This window comes from Herpailurus yagouaroundi, unplaced genomic scaffold (genome assembly GCF_014898765.1).
Source record: "Herpailurus yagouaroundi ecotype Mexico unplaced genomic scaffold, PumYag 28, whole genome shotgun sequence".
Classification (NCBI taxonomy): Eukaryota; Metazoa; Chordata; class Mammalia; order Carnivora; family Felidae; genus Herpailurus; species Herpailurus yagouaroundi.
In genome coordinates, this window is record NW_024412376.1 from 128,706,915 (window position 1) to 128,733,226 (window position 26,312).

A 26,312-nucleotide genomic window follows, 5' to 3' on the forward strand; every position below is an offset into this window, starting at 1 on the left:
TAATTTACTGGTGATGTGACTAAATTAAATACACTCTCAGAGTCCTAGATTTTAGGGCTTAAAGACATCTTTAAGTTTATATAATTAACTGACCTCTCAAAGAGGAATGTCTTTTACATTAATACTGGTAAGTAGCCATTTCCAATTAATTGAAAACTCTGTGTGGGATGGGAAGTCTTTCTTTAGCAAAGACTTATTCATGAACGGGCACATTTGCTCATTGGAAGTATTTCTCTCAAATTCTGCATCCCCCTTCTTATAACTTTTGCCTCTCTGTGTGCTTTGTTGCTGCTATTATCACCAGCATTTACTTTATACATAGAGCCACATGTGCTCACCACTTAAGAAACGCTAGTTGAATTGAATTGAATTGAATTGAATTGAATTGAATTGAATGGGTTCAAATCTTGCATTCTGGTTGTGATAGTTTTGTGTCAACTTGAGTTGGTCAAACATTATTCTGCATGCTCTTATGAGGCTGTATTTGCATGAGAATAACATTTTAATTGGCAGACTAGGTAAAGTAGATTGCAATCCCTAATGTGGGCAGGCTACACCCAATCCATTGAAGTTCCAAAGAACACAAAAAAGACTGACCTTCCCCAGAATAAGAAAGAGTTCTTTCGGCCTATCTTTGAATGGGGACAATCAGTTTTTTCTTGTTTTCAGACTCAAATTGAAACACTGGCTCTTCCTGGGTCTCAAGCCTATTGGCCCTCAGGCTAGAACTATACCATCAGCTCTCCAGTTTGCTGACTCACCCTACAGATCTTGGGCTTATCAGCTTTCATAATTGCATGAACCAATTCTTTATAATAAATCTCTATCTATCATCTATCTATCTATCTATCTATCTATCCTATTTGTTATGCTTCTCTAGAGAATCCTGACTAATACACTGGACAATACCAAGGATAACATTGCTGTTCTATATGGTAGCATTTAAAACATTTGGAAATAGCTGTTATGCCTCCCTAAAATTTTCTTACCCAATATCTTGGTCTCTTCTTCCGAAGGAAATTATCTTAATATGGCATTAAGAACTGGATACATGTGGTTTTACCAGGACAGACTTTTGTAGAACTGCTTCTGTCTCATGTCTGGATACTACACTTTGATTTTATTTATAGGTGTTAAATAAATCTTAGCATTTCACTTCGCAAACATCACATTTTCTCAGGGAATTTTCCATAGCTGAGTTGGGCCGCCTTATTGGGTAGACACATTTTTCTTATCACTTGCTATTTTTTGGACAAGGAAACAATTTTATTTTGGAAATAATCCAATATGACTATGGCTTGACATTCTGTGTATATGGTGTTACTACCAAGACTTTTAAATCAACACAATGACAATATTCCTAGACTAAAAGATAGATTGATAGTTCACTAAATTGAATACATTAAAGCAATGCCTAAATTAAAAGTTTCCAAATCATTTTAAAAAAAGAAACAGGTATAAAAATAACCCAGTGTCATTACATGTTTCCTTTGCTTGATAAATTGATTGTGGTTTAAGTAGGAGGGACATAGCTAATGACTCAAGTCAAGCCCCACCCCCTCCACCCCACAATTGATAGTAATTGATCACATTTAGCAGCCTATCAAAGTTCCTCAAGTAAAATGTTGTTTTTTCCTAACTGGCTCTTGACTGACACATTTACAACTTAAAATTTTTAAGTTAGTCTTAAAGCATGAACATAAAAATTGTACAAATGAAAGAATATTTTATTGCACATAAAAAATCCCTGCCGTAAATTTTATCTAAGAAAATTAGAGCTAGACTTATCTTCTAAGACTCAAAAGACTTGAAAAGTTTGAACCCAAAATATTTAGCATACATACACTCCACAGATACTGTCAGGTAGGAGACTAGGTTTTAATTATTGTGTTGTGAACAAAACAATGCTCCTTTCCCTTCATGGAGTTTATAATCCACAGAGGGGAAAAAAACAATAAAGATGGAAACAAATACTACAATACTAAGTGCGATTTGGGAAACTAACAGAGTTTTGAAAGAGAATAAGTAGGGTTTCCTAATTTAGATTGGATTCTCAGGAAAGCCGTGGATTGGAGGTGGTATCTTAGGTGGGAACTATAGGATGAGAAGAGGAAATCAGCAAAATGGGGAAAAGCATTTTCAGACCGAAGGAATAAGATGGTGAAGATAATGAGATAGAAGAAAGCTTAGTCTGCAAGACACAAAGAATCTAGGGTGTTGGAGTTAATGTAGTAAAAGAAGGGAAAGATAACTATAGATAAGAGTGGAGATATCAAGGGAGGGCAGGTCACACAGAGCTTGAAGATTAAATTAAGAAGCATGGAGAGTCTGGTGCAATGGGAAACCTTTGAATATTGTTATACATTTTATTTTTTATTTTTTTAATGTTTATTTTTGAGAAAGAGAGAGAGAGAGAGATAGAGAGAGAGAGAGAGAAAGTGCATGCAGGAGAGGGGTAGGGGCAGAGAGAGAGGGAGACGTGGGTTCCAAATCAGGCTCCAGGCTCTGAGCTGTCAGCACAGAACCCAATGCAGGGCTCAAACCCACGAACCGTGAGATCATGACCTGAGCCGAAGTCAGACACTTAACCGACTGAGCCACTCAGGTGCCCCAGAATATTTTTAAAGCACTGAAGTAATATGACTTGATTTATACCATGCAAAGATCACTTTGGCTGCTGGGTATAGAATGGGCTGGAGTCAAGAGTGAAGGCAAGAAGACCAATGGAAACATGGCTACAATGATTCAGGTAAGAAGTAATGGTGATGGCAGTAGGGCTGAAAAGAGTGAAAGAGCTTGATAAATACCTTGCAAGTAGAATGGATGGTACTTGAAAATAGATTGAATAGGAGGAGTGTGAGGGAGATGTCAACAATTAATCCTAGGATGGTGGTTGGATAGTGAGATGAAGGAGACTAAAAAGGAAACTCATTTGGGAGGGAAAAATTGATAAGTTTTGAGCAAATTAAATTTAAGATGTCTTTGCAACACCAAAATAGATATGTCAAGAACAGTGCTATGTATCAACCTGGGACCTTGAAGAGATCTGAGCTGGAGTTATAACTTTGGGGATCATTGGAATAAAGATGGTATGTAAAGAGATTGTAATCTTTCTGAAAACATTGTCAGTGAAGGTGGGAGTTGGGTGGCCAGATTACAGTAGGTTAAGAAGTTGAGACAATAGACAAGAAATATAAACCAATCTTTTGAGCAGTTTGTAGAAATAGAAAGCAGAGAGATTAGGAAACGTTTAAGGAGAGATGTGGGCATAGAGTAGAGATGTTTATGATAAGAACAGTTTTCAGCTAGTTTTTAGGCTGTGAAGAGAGATAGCAGACTGGGTGAGATTGAGGATCTAGGAAATCAGGGGTAGAGGTGTGTGTTAACTTGGGAAAATCAATTAGAGGAGAAAGCGATGGAATCCCGAACACTGGGATCAGGTCAGTGTATTCAAGGAATAGAAGCATCTCTTCCTTTGAAATACAGGGGGCTAAGTCAGAATGATGAAGACATAATGATCAGACCACTGAGAGATTCCAGGCCTGAAATGGCTTCTACTTTTTGGGGTATAGCGAGAGGTGACACTATCTGCTGGTAGTCAGAGGGTAAGATTAGGATGGAGATTTTCCTCAATTGTTGCTTCTGGGAATGGGAAAAGACACCTGAAACCTCCATGACTGTTACCCCAAACCCTTTTCGTATCTTTATGAAGCTTGTGGCTATCAAGCCTTCACATGATAGCTTTATTGATTTCAAATTCCAAGCGCTCTTAATACTAAACTCCTTGATTGAATTTTCTATGTGCCATTAACTCATTTTATAGCATCCCAGGGCCAAGAAGCTATTAATGTGCTCCAAGTTCAAGTAAATTTTCAATTTAATAAGGCTTTATGGCCTTTCCAATTTTACTTGACTAGATGACATTAAAGTGAAGCAAAACATCTTTAATTTGTCTCAGAGGACCTAACCAAGGAAAACATTACCCCATCCTTGGGACTGTGATGGGAGAGAACATAAGCCAGTAAATTTTGTAAGGTAGGTAAAGTTTCTACTCCACTGGTCACAAAAGTGTGATTGGTGCAATCTTACTTTGGCAGAATCTCTACTTTATCATTCTTATCTCCCAACTAATACTGGAGCTTCTCATTTATAATCACTTTAAAGCTCAGTTATAGACTTCATAAATTGTCAGTTCAGGGAGAGCTGTTTCAGCAAATAATGCAACACATGTCTCTCCATGTAGAGTTAAAAAATAGATGACTGACAGATTCAGTATTTATTGATACTTAGCAACACATCGATTATGTACTTAGGCAAGAACAAGCAAAGCTCATTCAAAGTCCATATTATTGCCATATGTTACTTAGTTACTTGAAGTTTTTACTCTTAAGATTTAAAATCTCGAGGGGCGCCTGGGTGGCTCAGTCAGCTGAGCGTCCGACTTCGGCTCAGGTCATGATCTCATGGTTCTGAGTTCGAGCCCCCCATCGGGCTCTGTGCTGACACAGAGCCTGGAGCCTGCTTTGGATTCTGTGTCTCCCTCTCTCTCTCTGCCCCTCTCCTGCTCATGCTTTGTCTCTCTCTGTCTCTCAACATTAAATAAATGTAAAAAAATAAAAAAGATTTAAAATCTCAGGTGCCTGGTGGCTCAGTTGGTTGAGCATCTGACTTCAGCTCAGGTCATGATCTCGCAGTTCGAGAGTCCAAGCCCTGCGTTGGGCTCTGTGCTAACAGCTCAGAGCCTGGAGCCTGCTTCAGATTCTGTCTCTCTCTTCCCCTTTCCGGCTCATGCTCTGTCTCTCTCTGTCTCTCAAAAATGAATAAACATTAAAAAAAAAAATTAACAAAAAAAGATTTAAAATCTCTTTACACTGATTAATCTCTTGTTTAAAAGGGACACATTTTTAAGTAAAATAATGTTGATTTAGTAAGCAATGTTGAGGCTTTTAATTTTTTTTTAGGTTAACGTCAATGGAATCAAGGACTACTCAGTTTCCTGCCTCCACAGACTATCCTCTCTTTCCACAGTTGCAAACATTTGACCTTTGACCTAAATGCAAAATTTTGCTTCAGCTTCTGAGATCTATTCTAACCTTTATCAGGGATAATTTTAGGAAATAAAGACGAGTCTTTGGTTGACTCAGCAATCTTAACCCAGCTGAGAGTGATTCCAATTGGTGTTATACTTTTTTTTTAACTTTTTTTTTTTTTTAATTCTAGAGAGAGAAAGAGAGAGTGTGCACATGAGAGGGGGAGGAGGCAGGAGGAGAGAGAGAATCATAAACGGGCTCCATGTTCAGTGAGGAGCCGAAGCAGGGCTCGATCCTGTAACCCTGGGGTCATGACCTGAGCTGAAATCAAGAGTTGGGCCCTCTACCGACTGTGTCACCCAGGCACCCCTTTTTTTTCTTTATTTTTTTTATTAGGTGTTACACCCCTAATGATGGGTGCTCTTTGCTTCTTTGCTCACCTATTGATTGGAGGATTCTGTGAAGGAAAGTACATTACCTGGGTTTGAATCCTCTTTACCACTTTCCTTGCCTGTGGTTCTGGGTTAATTATTTTACTTTTCTGAGCCTCAGATACATACTCTCAAATGTTATTAGAAATACTTATGTTACAGAGGTGTTGTTTGGTGAGTAGAAGACAGTTCCATTCCTGCTCCTGTCTCCTTTCTCCCATGTTCCTACCTTCATAGACTCCTCATTGCACAAATTCTTCCGGCTTGAGTTTTTGCTTTGCTTTAGGTAAATACCTTTAGGGACCAGATTTCTGTGAACTGCTATTGGATCATTTTGATGATGGTTACCATCTTCCTGCATCCATACATATTAGCTGATTTTAGGGTCCTAGCTACTAGGCCTTCCACCTGTCCAGACATCTGGTTGTATTTTACTGAATGCCTCAATGATTTTGATATACTTGGGTCACCACCTATTGCCTGATATCATATTTTATGATAACTTTGGACTATCAGAATGCTTGGGCTTCCCCCCATACCTGTCCCACAAAAATTGTGTTTAATTTATACCTCATTTACAGTTTTTGTTTGGGTCATTATATGGTATGATAAATGGACCTAAAAGTCATATATTTTCTAAATATGAACAAAAAGAATCTCTGCTTAAAGAGGAGTATAAACCTATGATCACAGACAAACTTGATGTGAATTATAAAATATATATTTTGTGAGAAAAATGCTGCTAATTTCAGGACTTGCAATTTATAACACAGAAACAATTCAAATACTTGTCAAAATTCATTGCTTCTTTAAATGAATGGTGTAAACCAGAAGATCTTGTAATTTCAAGAGGTTGTCATACCTTAATGCCAGCATAGAAGCAAAGATAACAAATCAGTAGAATCAACGGAAGAGAGGTCAAGGGTAAAAGCCAACCCATACGAATAAGCTATTCATCCTGCTCTTTCCATATCAGTTCTAAAAGCTAAGGTTTACTTGCTTAGCTAAAGTTCAGCCTTATTTATAAAACATCATTAGCCATTAATAAACAGTTGGGTTCATATTTCATTTCTATGGTTTAATTTTGGTTGTCATTGGCATTTAAACCAAAGTCACCATCAATACTTTTATATATTAACATTCTTCAACTTATTTATACATTGTATTTTAAAATTAGAATATTAATTAAGGAATAACTCATGAATGTTCTTGTTCATTCCAGGTTCTAGTGGTAGTAGATCAATGTGCATGTCTAAATATATAGCTATATCTGCATAAGCATTTTTATTTATTTCCAAGCCTATATACAACAAACTAGAAAACTAATGTAATTGCTTAATAATTAGACACTGGTGAATACATTTGCTCTTTAATAATACTATAGGGTCATCTGGAATGTTCCTTTGGTATTTTGATATCTAGATCTGGGAGTATTTTAGGTTATCTAAATAAATAGCTCTCTATTTCTCACATTACATTAAGCAGTTTTAGAATGCTCTGAATTACCTCCTGCACCCTTCTGTGCCTCTAAAAACCAGGAAATCACCTTGGTCTGGTATTCACAATACACAGGCTCAACTGCCTGCATGTTGATGGCTGAGAAACTATGAAACAGAGTCAATCAGATTAAATATTAGTGACTAAGATAGTCTAATTGTCAAGAAAGCAATCAATGAAACACAATCCCAGAAGACAAACAAAATCAGTTACTAGACTTGAAAAATATCAACTCTTTGGCCCAGAGCACAAGCCTCATGACTACTATCATCCTGTCTTCCCATGAAGAAAGCCAAATGTGCACAAGACTCTAACATAGTGTTGTTCTAAAAGACAACAATTTTCAGTCATTCACTTGTATAGACTATAGAACCGAAAACAATCTCACAAGGTCTTTTCATGTTAAAATGTTTTACCTCTCTTATTAATGCAGTTTGGGGATTAGAAGGCTTTGGGAGAAACTCTACCCTAAGGAGAAAGCATGAGTTCATAAATTGTCCAGCCAAAGTAAGTGGGCTTTCTCTAATGGTTCAAAAGTATATAACTGCATTGAAATGACCCTTGAGCCACCAATATGAGGGAAATGTCACTGGACTGTGAATCTCTTGAAAAATTGGCAGGAAAGTGTAGCTAAAAGTATCCCAGTTCCAATTACTCAGGGCAAGGTTGAATTTAATTGGGTCAAGCAAACATCCCTCTTTCTCATTCCCCTGTCCAAGTAACTCACAACTTTCAATCTCCAGAGTGCAGTTTTGCTCATCCAGAGGATATCTTCGTAGATCCATCATACATGCAGCTGTGGTTGTGATCCTGTCAGGATGAGAGAGAGAAAAGACAGCATCATAAAGATGATGACTTTCATTTCCAGGCTTCCCAGCCCCCCATCGTGTTTACCAGTTGGCATCAAAATTTTGTGATTACAATTTTTGAAGGTGGGCAGATTAAGTTCAAGTCTTTCTTTGCTGCTCACTAGCTGTGTGAGTTTGATCTAGTTTTATTTATCTCTGTAAGACTAGGCCCCCCTCATCAATCAAAATACCTCCTGCAAAGGATGGCTGTGAGGATGAAGAGAGATAATGTGTGGAAAGCTCCTAGCCTGGTGCCTCGTAGTTGGTAAGTGCTCCACAAATGATGGTCATTTTACAGCTGTTACTATCTCGTGGTCCTTCCTATACTTTCTAGCATCTAGCAATGTCTGTGACAGTATCTACAGTGGGTCTGGCCTTATGAGTAAGAAGAGATCAACATTATGCATCAAAACCTATCTCCCTCTCCTGCTATAGACTAATAATAAAACAACAACAAAAATGACAAAAACAGGAAATACAAATCAAAACCACACTCAGATATCACCTCATGCCAGTCAGAGTGGCCAAAATGAACAAATCAGGAGACTATAGATGCTGGAGAGGATAGGAGAAACGGGAACCCTCTTGCACTGTTGGTGGGAATGCAAATTGGTGCAGCCACTCTGGAAAACAGTGTGGAGGTTCCTCAGAAAATTAAAAATAGACCTACCCTATGACCCAGCAATAGCACTGCTAGGAATTTACCCAAGGGATACAGGAGTACTGAATGCATAGGGGCACTTGTACCCCAATGTTTATAGCAGCCCTCTCAACAATAGCCAAATTATGGAAAGAGCCTAAATGTCCATCAACTGATGAATGGCTAAAGAAATTTGGTTTATATACACAATGGAGTACTACATGGCAATGAGAAAGAACGAAATATGGCCCTTTGTAGCAACATGAATGGAACTGGAGAGTGTGATGCTAAGTGAAATAAGCCATACAGAGAAAGACAGATACCATATGTTTTCACTCTTATGTGGATCCTGAGAAACTTAACAGAAACCCATGGAGGAGGGGAAGGAAAAAAAAAAAAAAAAGAGGTTAGAGTGGGCAAGAGCCAAAGCATAAGAGACTCTTAAAAACTGAGAACAAACTGAGGGTTGTTAGGGGGTGGGAGGGAGGGGAGGGTGGGTGATGGGTATTGAGGAGGGCACCTTTTGGGATGAGCACTGGGTGTTGTATGGAAACCAATTTGACAATAAATTTCATATATTGAAAAAAAAATGACAAGAACAATAAAACCCGCCTTCTATGACAGTTGGGTCCTCACATTCCTCACTATTAGAAAGATTTGTTGGATTCATCTGAGATCCTCTTCTACCTATACTCAGCAGGTAGCATATAACCAGTAAAGAAACACTATCCTAGGATTGGTGTTCAGACAGTATTTACCAGTTTCCGCTCTCCATTGACTTTATTTGTTTATGCAAATCCCAGGACCTTGACTCTAGATATCCTACTGGGATTTCCATTATCCCTCCTTTTTCTCTTGCCTCTAAAATTTCCTAGAATGTGGAGTGTGAGAGTACCTTAAATTCCTTTGGCTAGTCCATGCCTTCAAACATTTGGTATCACTTTGTAATTGACAAAGTACTTTTCTTTAAAAAAATTACATAATTCTTCTGTACAAAGTAATGTATAATCATATTTTAATGAATTTGAAAGATTCAAATTTAGTAATATTTCCTTTCTAGCTTAATCCATAGGAGGTACAACACTGGACATTTTCCATAAATACTCTGAATGCCGAAGAAGTCAGGTATGTCTTCTAAGGGGGAAAATTCTTAGCATCCTACCACGTCTCCTGTTTTGAATCTTGCTTGTTTTCACTAACAGTGCATCTTGGATTTGGTCCCATGTGGTAAATAAGCTGTCTTAAAAAATTTACTACAATAGGTCCAGTTATATGGAAATATCATAATTTATTTTTCCAATCACACTTCGGTGGACATTTACATTGTTTTCTTTTTTTTTTTTTACTTTTATAAATGAAGATGCTCTGAATATACTGGTACACACTACTATGGCTAACTGTATGTTGGTCATTTCTAGAAAGAGAATTATTAGAAAGAATGGTATGTATATTTGAAATTTTGCCACATTGCTCTTCATAGAGGTTGTGCCAACTTATACTCCCATCAACAGTGTGTTTAAATTTGACAAGGTATTTCTCAAACCTATGTGTTTTGTGGCTTCTAAGATGAGTTATTGTTTTGGTCATTTGTGTTAGCCCAACAGAACCTTCTTCTTAAAAACATTATTAGGAAAAATACTGGCTATTTCCAATTTCTCTTTGGTTTTCCTCATGAAAAATTACAGTTTACTGAGGTGAACATTTGCATATTCCCTTTGAAACCTTCCTTAGACAGGATGTTGGTCAATTTAATCAGATTTATTTGAGCATTAGGCAGGGGCAAAAAGAATTTTAAAATTCAATTAAAAAAAAATTTCTTCAAAGTATTTTACAAAAAAATATGAAGACTAGTTGTATTCCAGAATTTAGCATATAAAAGGATTTTACTACATTCCTTATTGCTTCCCACTCCCATTAGCATATGAATTAATTTTTTCACTTAGTAATATATCATGAAGATCTTTTGTTGCCTGAAAAGATAATTCCACAACATTTTTTTATGGCCTGTGTAGTGTCTCAAACGCCCCTAATAAGGCAGCACAATGAATATTTTAAAATGCTTTAAAAATCACCTATCTACATTACTGTATTCTTTTTTTTTCACTTAAAAAAATTTTTTTTAGCATTTATTTATTTTTGAGACAGAGAGACACAGAGCATGAACAGGGGAGGGGTGGAGAGAGAGGGAGACACAGAATCTGAAACAGGCTCCAGGCTCTGAGATGAGATCATGACCTGAGCCGAAGTCAGACGCTTAACCGACTGAGCCACCCAGGCGCCCCTACATTACTGTATTCTTGTTTAATAGCTGCTTATGAATTAAAAGTTCAGGAAGATGTGAACATTCCTTAGAAATTACTAGTGTGGCCAGCCCTCTGATCCTATGACTTATCCAGTAATTCTCAACCAGAGATAACTCTTCCATACAGGAGACATTTGGCAATATCTGGAGATGTTGTTGATCATCAGTCTGGGGGTAGAGGCTTGATACCAGCATCTAGTGGGTGGAGGCCAGCGATGCTGTTAAACATCCTACAATGCCCGGGATACTGGTCACCAATAGAGAATTATCTGTTCCCAGATGTCAGTAGTGCCAAGGTTGAGTGACCCTGCCACAATGGTGGTTTTCAAACATTTTTCCTCTGAGGATATCTTTAATAAAGTGAAATCTACAGAACTTCAGCATATAAAATGCAAATGAAATGAAAGCTATATATATTTTGTTAATATGAAATTATCTTATAAATTAACATGTTGACGTCTATTTTAATAAGCATAGAAATTTGAAAGCAGGGGTTATGATGAGAATTATGGTCTTAAATCTCTCAGCACCAATTATTTCTGTCTTGTGTTTTATTTGTATAATATCAAAAAGTCCTAGTAAGTAAGGAAACACTTGCTTCTAAAATCATGCATGACTGGCCATGGGCTACCTTGAACTGGCAGAGGGATCCCCCAGGTGATCAAGTAACCTCCTCTATAGTCAATCAGACCTTTGCAAATGGTTCAGATACACCCCTAGGTGGATGGACTCTAGTTGGTGTTTAATGATGGATTAAAGGGAAGCTTTATTTGGTGCTTCATGCTCTGCATAAGTTAATCTGGCAACAAAAGTTAATACTATGATGGTCTTGAATGCATTAAAATGTGGCATAAGACACATTGCAATGCACATGCTTATTATAGTTTAAAATAGTTATAATATTTAAAACTCAAATTAAAATCAAATGTTTGTGGAGCTATTGAAAAACTTTAGGGATATTTGAGAGCATCATTTGAGTGTTGGCCAGCATATCTCATTTAATTGACCTCATTTTCAGACATGCGTCATCTAGTAAGCAAACCACATCATCTCAGAGTAAGGACATGCACTGAAAGCTTATGCTGAACCACTGATTCACATATTGCGAGGCTCTGGAATTTTTACAAAGCAATTTGAAAAACCAACAAAGCACTGTCTATAAGTGATTAACAAATGCTTCGAATGTATGGGTCCTAGAATTGTGTGTTAAAAAAAATCTTTGTAAAGCATAACTGCATTTACTGCTGCTATTTGTTATGATCAATTCATTCAGCAATCAACAGATATAATTTTTTTAAAATTTTTTTTAACGTTTATTTATTTTTGAGACAGAGAGAGACAGAGCATGAACGGGGGAGGGACAGAGAGAGAGAGGGAGACACAGAATCTGAAACAGGCTCCAGGTTCTGAGCTGTCAGCACAGAGACTGACACGGGGCTTGAACTCACGAACCGTGAGATCATGACCTGAGCCGAAGTCGGACGCTTAACCGACTGAGCCACCCAGGCGCCCCTCAACGGATATAATTTAATTGATAATCACCTTGGGAAACTATACATCGCATCAGAGGCTTGCCCATGACCTGATGATTTTTCAACTAGTATCACCTGGACCAGTTTACTTTTGCCTCAAGTACCATTACGAACCCAAGCAGAGTTAAGTAATCACAACACAGAAAGGGAAAGAATCAGGGCAGCTCCAGGAACCTGAGCTGTGAAAAGTGCCTGACTTTCTCTGAGGAAGACGGCCATTAGTGAAATAACTTCCTTCTTGGGATCTCTCTGTTCCAAATTTCAACTTCTCAAGAGGATCTCATTGGCTCCACTTGGGTTAGGTGCCAAATCTTCCAAAATTATTTAGTAAGAGCAGGAAGGAAAGTTGCACTCATACAAATATTGTCACTGCCCCCCACCCCCCAAGGGTCTCTTATCTAAGAAGGGAGGAATCATTGAGGCTCAGACAGGGACCTCTATGCAAGCAGTTACTCATAAATTTAGGTTGTGATCTGTAGAAATGTATGCAACCGAGTGTTGGTCTCCGCTAACTTAAGGGTTTGGCATTTCCAGATTTTGTAATACTTATGGCTAAGTGAGCTGAGGCTGAGTGCCCTTAGCCCTTTGTAAGAAAAAAATTGCAGAGCAAGAATTCCCAGGATCATCAATAAAAAGAGAGATGTCCCTGGGCAGATTTCTGCTCAGCCGTTCTGTCTTCTGGGTGCAAAGCAGCAATGAGAGTCTCCAAGAATGACTGCTCCCTGTGTTTCCATTTGTTCACTTTGCTGAATGTAATTGCTCAGTAGTGGTTAGTCACCTCCACAAGTGATTAACACGTCCACATGGAAGTGGACTCACACTGTGGCTCAAGCAGCCTGATAGTCTAAATCTTCTATGGAATCAAAGGTGTCAAAGATCACGAAACTGGATGGGTTGAGGGCTTCAACATTGAAGGGGTTTTTGAATTTTGTTTTTCACTTTTAACACCCAGGTCATTCATTCTGAATATGTGAAAACATTGTTATTCTTTGATAGTAAATGAAAGTACAATAAAGTAGAACCAGCTAAACGTAAAAGCATTAACTTTTTCTGAACACAGACTTCCCAGAGGTACAGTCATGACAGCTTAACATTTATCTGTCTTTTTTCAAAGACATTTGGAGTGGCTTACATTATAATCCAATTTATTGACATTTTGAAGGTTAGGTCAGAACACTATAACAGGCTGTTAGTTAGAAACTGTGGTCCCATGAGACTTTAGAGTGAATGGAAATCACGTTGCTGTAGTATTCATTTATTAAGGTGTATGCTGCATGGTCACTGACCTTAAGAGTCACTGTAATTGCAAATCATGTATATTTGATATTTAAGGGCTCTCATTGCTGACAAAACACAACCCAGTAAGTCCTGGCCTATAAATACATTAAAATCCAGTCATACACACACACACACACACACACACACACACACACACACACAAGTGCCCACGTATACATATGAAGAGGGCACTTTTGCAAATAACAAATCAATGAACAAATTATGTACATATGATTGAGACTTTCCTGTAATCTTCAGTTCTATAGGGATGAGCTCCCAAGTTTTGAGTGTGATCTGTGTAGAGCAAAATTCTACTATTTAATAGATTCTACATGAAAAAAAAAATATGAGGAAAGATGAAAAAGGCAGCCTGAAAATGCTAAGTCTAAATGGTGGCCCTTGGGGTGCCTGGATGGCTCAGTGGGTTTAGTGTCCGACTCTTGATTTCAGCTCAGGTCATGGTTCCAGGGATTGAGTCCTATATCAGGCTCTGACTGGGCTCTTTCTCTCTCTCTGCCCCTCCCCTGCTCACACTCTCTTTCTTTTTCCCGCAAAGGCAAAAAAAGTCAGCCTTAAGATTGGTGAGATTGATGGTGAGTAGCAGATATAAGGTTGATATCACTATCAGTGAAGCTGGATTGAGGAATGGTCTTTGTGATCTCTGGGCTACACCTTAATCCATGTTGGGTATATCACCCGAAGAAACTGATGAGGGAAGATGGGTGGGTTAGTCTGAGTCATGACCAGGTAGTATATAGATTTGTTTCCTTGGCTAACACTGAGTGGTGAAAAGAATATGTATTATCGTCACAGCTGGCACCAAGTTTTATTTTAGGTAGACTACCATGTTTAAGAAAATGCTTTGGTATTTGAAAATGAAATTCTGAGGGTGTGAGATATGAATGGTGAGAAAATAAAAGGAGATAAACTGCTATGTGAGATTTAAGAGTAATTTAAGCATGGGGAAGAAAAATGATGGAGTAGCAAAATTTTAAAAAACAGTTATGTTTAATATTCAATTAAAACAGTTTTGCATTACCGTGATAATTTTTCTCTATTTACCTAAACCAATACTAACACACACACACACACACACACACACACACACACACACAGTAAAGCTTTATGTAAATGTTTTATTTTTATCCTTGGAAAGGGGTTGAATTCATATCTTGACAGCATTCATGGAACAGTACTCTATAAATTGAACCAATTCAGTGAGAGCCAAGATTCCAAGCCCTAGATGCTCAAATCGTTTAAAACCCTTTGAGAAGATTCAGCAATCCTGGGAAGGCACTGGACTCCCACAAATAATAGATTGTAGACTTCAGCTACTCTTACCTAGATCAAGGGGCAGGCTGATCTTAGCTAATATTATGCTGGAATCTTACATAATGGACACTGTGCTAAGCATCACGCATATTGCATTAGTTTCTGATGCATACTCTATTATTTCCTCATTACCAAACATTTAGTGGCTTAAAACAACAACAGATTTATTATTTTACAATTCTGGAGGTCAGAAGTCTTAAAATCAAGGTTTCAGCAGGGCTTTGTTCCTTCTAGAGGCTTTAGAGGAGGACCATTTTCTTGTCTTTTTCACTTTCTAGAGGCTGCTTACACTCCTTGCCTCATGACACCTTCCTCCATCTTCAAAGACCATCATTCCAACATCTGCTTCTAGCTTCACATCCCCTCACCCTCTAACTCTCCTGCCTTCCTTTTATAAGAACCCTTCTATGGATTACACTGTGCCCATCCGGATAATCCAGAATAATGTCATCTCAAACCCTTAAATTAATCACACCAGCAAAGTCTCCTTGACTCGTAAGGTAACATATTCACAGGTTCTGAGAATTAGGACATGGCCATCTTTGGAGAGCCATTATTTTGACTACCACGCATGCATTATTTGATTTATTATTTACAATTGCCTTATTATGTTGATGTAATTCTTATGCTATTTTCAGAGATAAAGAAATGGATACCTGATGGAGTTAAGAAATAATTCCAAGTTTACATGATCTAAATTGTAACACTGGGATTCACATTCAGATATGCCAGACTGAAGACCTGAGGTTTATTTTCTCTTTAGTTACTATATTCAGGGCAGATAAGTCTAAGCAGAGAACTATTGGTTCAGTGTAGGAATTATTTATTTCTTTTATAGGCAGTAAGATAAGTGTAAAAAAAATTAAGATCTGACCTTACCGTATATATGTAGTATTCATTTAATTATCAGTAATTCAAGACATACTTTACCAATCAATGAGTACAAAAATGAAAGAGGATGCACAGGAATCAGGCAATCCTGTGAGCATTGAGGCTATAGCAGTTAAAAATATCCAGCTACACTTTCACCCTGTCATAATTCTTTTTTATTTTTGGAGGGTTGTTTTTAGTATACTGTCAGGTCTCAGAAGATAGAAGATAGAGCCAGTCAATTGGTTTCACAAAATAGCCATGTATGGTAGGCTCACTTCTCATTTGGGTAAGCCATCTTCACCATTTTTCTAGAAATCCGAATAACTTACATCAGAGAAATGTTTATATTATCAAGAAAGCATGAAAATCATTCACAAGGAATAGAGCTCAATCCTATGCTTATTTTGTTGGTGGCCATTTGGACAAAAGATGCTTTAACCTGGATTTGTGATGTTCCAAGAATGGAGGTGTTATGGAAGCGGATGTGGTGTGAAACAAGGAAAGAGAAGAGGGTTATTATATGCGCATACAAGTTCAGTGATTGATGCATAGTAGTCACTCAATTAACTCTAGCTATTACTTTTAAACTATATGCTTCTAAATAAATAAATAAATACATGTACGTTTACTGATACAAAAATATTGTATGTGTGGTCATAATAAAACACCTGGGAAATATAGAAAAATACAGATAAAAGAATGCAAATGACCTATAATCTTATTACCACAATCTTATTCATTTCCTTTCTTCTAAGTATATTGTTTAGCAAAGTGAAATTACACTGTATTTAAAAATTTCATTTGCTGTTTTTTGGTTAACCTAAAGGTAAGGATTTTCATAATACATTTATAGTCTTCATGAACACATTTGTAATGGGTATTCAAGATTTTGAAATGTAGATATCTTGTTATAGTACTTAACCATTCCTCTTGGATGGCATCATTAAGTACTCCTTGGTTACATTTTTAAAAATCCACACTAATTAAAGAGCATTCTCATTGTTCCTTTTACATTTTTACTTTTTATTTTTTGATTCCAGGTTTTTGCTTTCTTTTCTCCCTTTGTTTTTTACTTTTACTGCTGAATGTTAACGACACTCTTCTCAGTGCAATCCCAAGCAGTTGTTTTTTGGTAATTAGCTATATACCAAATGTTGTGTAAATGGGTTCATTTTTATTCATTTCTGTTTGGCCAGGGTGATTCATGAACCATTTTGTGAATATGAAAAGCTGTTCATAAATCAGAGAGTCCTAGGGCAGGGGAGAAAAAAAAAGGTAAAAATAGGGCAATAGTGATTAATAGACCCTTGCCAAGGATGCCATGCCAACCTCGGTCTTCTTTTACCTTAGGTATCTGGCTGAGTTTAAGTCAGACTGTTTTTCCCAATTATATCACTATATGCATATAACTGTGACGTGTAAGAGCATCTTTTAAATTTCTATTATATTTAGTATTCCCCAGTAACAATTATCTGAGGTCTGTGTTAAGGTGTTGAAAAAATATGGCTACCTTCCCCAAATCAGAGCATTTTTATTATCAGTTTGATCATCAGGAAGTTCTGTGGCGGACAAACTGTGAAGAATTAAGATGATAACGAGCCCTTAAACAATGAGAAGGAACTTAAAAATTGAAGTCAAAGTCAGATGTTTACCTTGACTGGAATGCCATGACTTGGTAATCAAAAAGTGCAGGTTAGTTAAACAAGGAGTCAGACAGAATTAGGAGGTAAAGCAAAGTTATAGATCTTCTTTTACAATTATTAATTTTTTGACTTATTTGCAAATCTGCTCTGTCACTTTGCCTCATGATGATTTCTACCAAAACAAAGGACTCAGACATTTACTGAAAGGTAATCAGGGTAATCTTGAAATGGTATTCCTGAAAGAGTGAAAGAAAGTTCAGGAGTGATAAAGCATTAAAATACTGCAGTGTCCTAAGACAATGGCTTTCTGTTGAAAAAAATACAAAAAAAAAAGCAAAACCAAAAATGAATATAAATAAGACAGGAGTGTAAATTATGCAAAGTTTCCAGCTCCCTATCTCAAAAGAAAAGCAGGGCTTGGGACACCATTCTTTTCCTTTTTAAATACATAATACATTTTCTAAAATATTCTGAAATTAGTGGGTAACTATTACTTCTACCATGACAACTATAAACATTATGGTTATTTAGTTTTATCCCCCCACCACCCCCGCAATGTCCTTGGGCTTTTTGCATACTTGTAAAACCATGTTTAGAATTCCCTTTTCTTCCCTTCAATCTTAATATTACAAACATTTTCCTCCTTGGCATCAGGACTGCAAATTTTTCATTAGGAAACAATACACTTTATGTTGGACATTTAGGTGGTTTTTAATCTAGTGAGTTTAAAATAAAGCTAAAATAAACACATCAATATATGGCTTTTCCAGATTTTGAATTATTTCTTTGGGATAGAGATACAGTAAGTAGGATTACTCTATGCAAAGATATGAAAATTTTTATGGCTTCTCACAATATATACGGTCAAAATACTTTCTTAAAGAATTGTCCTAAGTTGTAGTGCAAGAAAGTATCAATTTCCCTATACTACTGCTCAAATGGATATCGTATTCTTTTTGTTAACAGATGAAAAGTGGTACTTTAAATTTTATTTTAATTTTTTGATTACTAGCACAGTAAAATATTTTTATATTTATTTAAAGATGTATTTGGACACATTCTTTCTTTAGAAACTAAAGTCATTAGTGTTATAGAAATTTGTGATTAAAAGAAGACCAATAATGGAATTTTACCAAATATCAAGCAAGAGTGAACAATCTGCTTATAGAGTAACTTTGCTGCTGTCTTGTTCAATTAACTAGATGAAAAAATATATGTGGAACTTAATATCTTTGTTGACATGTATTTTTATGGTTTTACTATGCACAGTTTTTGAGGGGCAAATGTAAATTATAGATATAAAAATCTCAAATAAAGCCATGCTGTTTTTGTTGGTTCATAATGAACACCATGAAAATTAAGCTAATCAATTCTTAAGTTCCACATATGAGTGAAATCATATGGTATTGTCTTTTGCTGACTGGCCTATTTTGCTTAGCATAGTACTTTCTAGCTCTACCCATGTCTGATGAACATGGTAAGAGAAAAAAAAAGGGAGGAAAACCAAGAAACAGACTCTAAATTATAGAGAACAAACTGATGGTTACCAGAGGGAAGGTGGGTGAGGGGGGTATGGGTTAAATAGGTGATGGAGGTGAAGGAAGTCACTTACGGTGATGAGCACTGGGTATTGCATGGAAGCGTTGAATCACTCAATTCTATACCTGAAACTAATATTACACTGTTTATTAACTAGCTGAAATTTAAATAAAAACGTGAAAAACAAAATAAGCTAATTGAGAGGTGATTGTATATTCTAAAAGACAAAAATAGAAAGAGGATTTCATGTTTCCAAGTTAATGATGAAGCATTCCAGATATTGCAATCATAAAATATAATAAATAAAATAATATTATTTGTGTCCCTGTGCTTCTTTATTTTTTAAAATTTTTTTAATGTTTATTTATTTTTGAGACTGAGAGAGACAGAGCATGAGTGGGGGAGGGGCAGAGAGAGAGGGAGACACAGAATCGGAAGCAGGCTCCAGGCTCTGAGCCATCAGCCCAGAGCCCGACATGGGGCTTGAACTCACAGACTGTGAGATCGTGACCTGAGCTGAAGTCGGAGGCTTAACCGACTGAGCCACCCAGGCGCCCCTATGTCCCTGTGCTTCTATAAGCATAAATTCCCAAAATGGAGCTATAGAATAAAATAAGATGTCTTTCTTTTTAATTTTATTGTGAGTACAATGTTAAAGAGTTAAATTCTGGAGAGTTTAGTAGGACCCAGTCATTCTGCTTTTAGATGTCTACTCATTTGCACACAAGAGAACAAAAGTAGGGATGTTTATCAAGGGCTCCGTGTAATAGCAAAAACAGGTAAACACCTAAACTGTCCAGCAAAGCAAAATGGATACACAACTCCGGTGTCTATGCTGTAGATTACCTGAGAGCAGTTGATGAATGAACTAGATCTACGTTTATAAACATGGGTATATCTCACATAATGTGAAACCAGAACAGGTGCCTACAAAAAGTTACATATACAATGGAATATTATTCAGCCAAAGAAAGGAATGAAATCTTGCCATTTGTAATGACATGGATGGAGAGTGTTATGTTAAGCCAAATAAGTCAGTCAGAAAAAGACAAATACCATATGATTTCACTCATATGTGGAATTTAAGAAACAAAACAAATGAACATAGGGGGAAAAAAAGAGAGGGGGGTGGAAACCAAGAAATGGACTCTGGTGGTTATCCGAAGGGAGGTGGGTGGGGGGATGGGTTAAATAGGTGATGGGGACTAAGGGGTGCATGTGTTGTAATTGGCACCAAGTATTGTATGGGAGCGTCGAATCACTATATTGTATACCTGAAACTAATATTATACTGTAGGTCAACCAACTAGAATTTCAATAAAAACTTAAAATACAATTTTTCAAGAACGAATTATATGCCTTAGGAAATTACATGTGTGTACATATGTAGTAAAATTAAAAAATGTCTACCTTGGATTAATGAATAGCAATTTTGGCATAGTAGGGTCTCAGCAGGAAGAGGTAGGGGAAGGAGGAGATAGGATAGGATGGAGATGGTCTTGTAGCAATCTCTGAAAGTTTGCCTACTCTTCCTCCATCTTTTCTCCTCTCCCTTCTTCCTTCCTCCCCCCCTCCCCTCCCCTTCCCTCCTTTGTCTATATACCTGAACAGATAAATCTTCAAATAACCCACTTATGCTCTTATTTTAAATGTTATTTTGAACTAGCTATAGCCACCTTCTTCTCCCTATCCTAGAATTAGCATTAAAAGAGCAAAGGAACACAAAGTTTACCTTTTCCTCACATTCTCTATACCTAACTGGCATTTAGTAGTGAATGATGATTATAATCTGAAATGAGTCCTTTCATTTAAGAGATCTATCAACTTGTACAGATTTCCTCATGTACATATATATATATATGTATATATATTTCTTCAAATTTTCATCACAATTTGCAATTATATGTCTGTTGGTTTGATTACTTGTTTTTTGTGTGTAGCTGCTTGAATAGATAGACGGTAAGTGCCACAAGAGAACTCACCTCTTAATGATTCATTTACCAGCGTCCAGCCCAGTGTCTGGCACAGAATTGAGGGGTAAATTAATGGAATTAATATGTAACTTCAGGAAACACGCAAATCATTGCTTCTCTAGCGAACAGGGAAAAAGACCACCATGCTGTCTTTATTAATAAAGGCTACACCAATACAGATTTGGTATACCTTGGAATACAGACTTAAAATGAAGACCCATTTCCCCTCTACTGGTTCAATTTCTTATTGAAAAATCATTTGGGTGCCTTTGCTAAGTAAACATCCAGAGGCTGTTGTCAGTTGGATAATTTCTAGGGCCATGAAGCTGCTTTAATGTATCCTTAAATTGAACCCCGTATCATAGGATGTCTCATCTGTTAGGGTTTTTAGAGGTCATGTGAGCAAAGAGTGGCCATAACATTAGTATTTGCATTAAATAGTCCAAACGTAAACATAGGTTCCCATAAACCCCCTTTCCTTGCTACTAAGAGAACTTATGCACACTAGGGCCTGAACAAAAAGTTGGATTTCTTTCTAGGCACAGCATAGGGACTGTCGTTATTAAATGGCTGAATGGAAGGGGACTTCCGTGGTTAATCTGTGTTAGATTTCTCTCTCGTGATTGGTGAGTGGATTAGGGGCTGGACTTTTCTATGTGAAAAGGAAGAATTTACTTGGCATGAGAAGGTTTTTGCTTTTAATCATTAAAATATTAAATTTTCATCTGTTTCATCAGAATGCCAACTTCCTAGGCAATTAATAATTAGTAAGTTTTGTTGTCTGGCTTATTTTTCAATTTAAAAACTGAAGAAAAATGAAGGAATATTTGGACAATCTAGAAGTGAAGTGTACATGGACATAAAGAAAGAAACTTAAAAATATTTTGTAACAAGAACTAACATGATGTTTTTCTTATGTATGTAAATTATGTATAAATAGCATATCTGTAATTCTACTACCATCATTATTCTCCATTGAATACTGGCAATGCACATTTTACTATGTTTCTATCTATTTACACTGAAATCCTTAATTATTAGTTATACCTAAAGAAGGCTGTGATTAATTTCTTAGAGCACAAGTGCAGTCGACAAATTACATAATTCGCAGAAGTACTTTTTCAGAGTCATCCTTTCTTTTATTTTTTTAACATTTATTTATTTTTGAGGTGGGAGAGGGGCAGAGAGAGGGAGACATAGGATCCCAAGTAGGCTCCGTGCTGTGAGCACAGAGTCCCATGTGGGGCTTGAACTTATGAACTGTGAGATCATGACCTGAGCCAAAATCTACAGTCAGCGGCTTAATCGACTGAGCCATCCAGGTGCCCTGCAGAGTAGTCCTTCCTTTAAAAAAAAAATTTTTTTAATGTTTATTTTTGAGAGAGTGAGAGAGACAGAGCTACAAGAGCGTGAGAAGGGGAGGGGCAGAGAGAGAGGGAGACACAGGATCTGAAGCAGGTTCCAGGCTCTGAGCCATCAGCACAGAGCCTGACGCAGGGCTCAAACCCATGAACCATGACATCATGACCTGACTCAAAGTTGGGCGCTCAACCGACTGAGCCACCCAGGCACCCCAGTAGTCCTTCTTTTTTAAACAAAGGAAGTATTAGTTGCTGGAAATTCAGAGTAAATAAATGTACATTTCTTCTAGTATACCCTCTCTCACCACCACCCCTCAAACTAAAAAATTAAAAAACCCCAAAAACTCTAAATATACTGCACTCAAAAAGGATACCTGCTTACATATACGGATATTGAAGTCAAAATATTTTCTCCTAAACAAGGGAAATTATACATATAGCTTTGCTTATGTTACATTAAACATAAAGAGATTTCTCTCACCATTAACCCCAAGAGTAATAAGATTCATTAATATCATTTTTAGGTTTATGGAAACCTGAATGTTCCAGTGAAGCCTGATAACTAATTACTGTGACAAAAGACTGTTTTAGTACCTTTATTGTTTAAATCGTTCAGTCCTATAGTCTAACAACTGCCTAAATTAGAACTACATTTTAGTAGAGACCATTAGCTTGCTAGGTAAATTCAAAACGCTGTACCCAATAAATCTTATTCTTAAACTGTACGCTCAACATAGGACTAGAACTCATGACCCTGAGACCAAGGGTTGCATGCCTTTTGGACTGAGCCAGCCAGGTGCCTCACCAATAAATCTTTCTTAAATTATAGTTACTTATTAAGAAAATATTTCACAATAAACATATAGAAACTAATTTTGAATATTCCACATATGTAATAATTTGAGTTTAAATAGCCTGATGCCTCATAGTAAAGGAGTCTTGAGTTTTACATATTTTAAAATATTTGAATGTAGTTTATTAGTTTAGTATTTATGAACCTTGGGCTAATAATTGCCAATAATATTATAATAAATGGTACATTGGAAATATTCATATATAAAACATTTAGACTTGGGGCACCTGGGTGGCGCAGTCGGTTGAGCGTCCGACTTCAGCCAGGTCACGATCTCGCGGTCCGTGAGTTCGAACCCCGCGTCAGGCTCTGGGCTGATGGCTCGGAGCCTGGAGCCTGTTTCCGATTCTGTGTCTCCCTCTCTCTCTGCCCCTCCCCCGTTCATGCTCTGTCTCTCTCTGTCCCAAAAATAAATAAAAACGTTGAGAAAAAAAAATTAAAAAAAAAAACAAAAAACATTTAGACTTATATAATATTATATATAATAATATAATATTATTAATCCTATAATTAATAATATAGTGATATAATAGCAGAAAGTGTAATTAACATCTCCTCCTTAAGAATCATTTCTCAATATTTCAAATTCAAATCTTATACAAAGAAATTGCTTTATTTAATAGAGAAATTTACATGTTGTATTTAATACTGTGCATAGAAATATGAGAAGGAAAAGCAGTATGCACTTTGCTCATATTATCTCCCCAAATCTTCATAGTATCCCTCTATGCTGGGAATTCTTTTTTGGTCAGAAGAGAAATCTCTCTTGTTAGAGGAGGAAGTCATATGATGACCATAGTTTTGCATTTCTTTGTTGACTCTGGACCTGTGGCAAAAGCATATATCTGAATTTACAAACGTGTAAATTATGTGCATTTGTATATGTAATTCAAAAAGCCCTTTACCTCTTACTGTGTAGGGAAACTTATGAAAGATTTTAAAATGAATCAGAAAGATTACTAGATGTTTTGTCTAATGGTCAGGATTATCTCACTTTTCATTACCTAACAGCTATTTTGCAACTCTGTATGCTCTAGAGAAATAACAATGCAAAGAATTCTTATCCATTGAAGTGCAATGGTAATTAATTATTGCCTGGATAATTGGCTAATTTTGCCAGTTTGCATCTATCTGTAAATTCTTTTCAGTATGATATGTCTTTTCGGTATATTTTCTCCTTGGATTCCCCTTTGAACTACATGTAATATCTTACTAGTTCTCTCATTAATTGAGTTGTTGAAATGTTTGACACTTTTGTTTCATATTCTTATATGATTTTTTATTTTTGAAATTATTTTCCTTTAACAGTTTTGGAGGTAATCTATCAAGATGACCAGTGGATTTACCTAACAGAGCCAGGTAAAATGTGTTACCAGAAAAGTGTTATCTTATAGTTGACTTAAGCTCAGGTATATATATTTCTTGACTCGCAGGGGTGAAATATATATTTATTGATTCATTTTAAGGTGAAATTCAAAAATTTAACTTCGCTGACTCTGATTCTCTTTTTATCCTCCATACTGATTTTTTGTTTGTTTTTGTTTCTGGTTTGCTTACTGCCAGTTATGTTATTCCCTTGGTGATAGCAGCGATTGAGAATTTGGTTTCACAGTCTGACCTTTTAATGATTTCTGTAAATAGGTTAATGGATTATAGAGTTAGAGTTCTATACTCTGTTGGATGAGAGACACCAGAGAGTCTGGTTTATTAGCCTTTTTGTTTGTTTTATCTATTTGCCCATTTTGAGCTCAAGTTAATTAAGAATCTTGTGCCCAGTGCAATGGAAAGGAGCTGTTTGATGTCTGGACCATGAATTTCTGTGTTTCTATATTCCTTATTGACCTGTGGCAAATGTATAGATCTAAATTTATAATCATCTTTGTGTTTTTCTATGTATAATTCAGAAGGGCCTTTACCTTTTATTATAGGAAAGTATTAATAAATTAGATTATAAAGCCTTTAATATGTCCTGATTGGTTTATTTAAATAAGTGCTAATAAAAACCAACTATTCCTAAATTGCTAAAAAATAAGGAAAATGGTAATTTTAATATTTTAAATTCTAATATTTTAATATTTTAAAGATATTCATTAAATATCTTTAAACGAAATATTTTCTTTAGTAAAAAGGCAAAAGATACATACTATCTGAAGATAAACCTGAGTATAAACAAAATATATTTTTACAGACACAAACACAGGGGTGCCTGAGTGACTCAATAAGCTGAATGTCTGACTCTTGATTTTGGCTCAGGTCAGGATCTCGCGGTTGGAGAATTTGAGTCCTGCATCAGGCTCTGCACTGACAGTGTGGAGCCTACTTGAAATTCTCCCTCTCTTACTCTCTCTGCTTCTCCCACATGCTCTCTTTCTCTATCTCAAAACAAATAAATCAACACTTAAAAAAAAAAAAAAGAAGAAGCAAGCACAGAAACATTTTAAGGATCTAAGTTCATCTAATTAAGATAAATCTTTGGTAAATGGATTTAGCTTCATAATTTCGGTTTAATATAAAACAGCTATGCCTTTTCTGCTTTATCAATATTAAGTATAATGAAAGCATACATTTTTTTGTACTTTGGTTTGCTTTCCCTAAACTCATACAGGTTAACTGATCAAATATGCTAACATTCATGTTATACAATATTTAAGATTATGAAAAAAAGTAAATTTGTGTTCAAATAAATTGGATCATAATTCTGGCAAACTTTAACAGCAATTATGTTTTATAACACGTCAGTATAAAGATAATTTTCATGATATCTGCTGTAAAGTCTTAGATATTAAATTGAGTTAACTAATGGATAATCATTATCAATAATTTCTAAGTAAGTAGAATACTTAAACATTGATTACTGAGCATAATTTTAAATTTATATACCTTTGCTTCTTACTTTTTTATGCTATGAACTGGCCATAGCTTTGAGGATGTTAACGATAGTGTTTATTTTTTGCCACTTTAGAAAAATATTAAAAGGATGTGTATGTCTGCAAAAATTTGTGTTATGTGGGTTCATGAGCTCTGCTAGTCTGCTGAAATACTTATGTCAGATAGATAGTTTTCAATTTTCCATAGCCTAGTTTTTTTTCCAATAAAGTACATTAGTATTTATTTTTTCAATTAATAGAGATTTTATTTGGACGAATCTTTAATATAGCTGGATTATATACACTGAGAGCA

The 26,312-nt window shown here is 36.2% G+C and overlaps 1 protein-coding gene across 1 annotated transcript in view; it reads right to left on the reverse strand.

Annotated features, from left to right (window-relative positions):
- Positions 1–26,312, reverse strand: part of GABRB1 (gamma-aminobutyric acid type A receptor subunit beta1) — a 390,272-nt gene that overhangs the window by 101,783 nt on the left and 262,177 nt on the right. Inside the window, exon 5 of the mRNA XM_040484497.1 lies at positions 7,686–7,768. Within this exon, the coding sequence (XP_040340431.1) occupies positions 7,686–7,768 (83 nt within the window). The remainder of the gene's footprint in view (positions 1–7,685; positions 7,769–26,312) is intronic.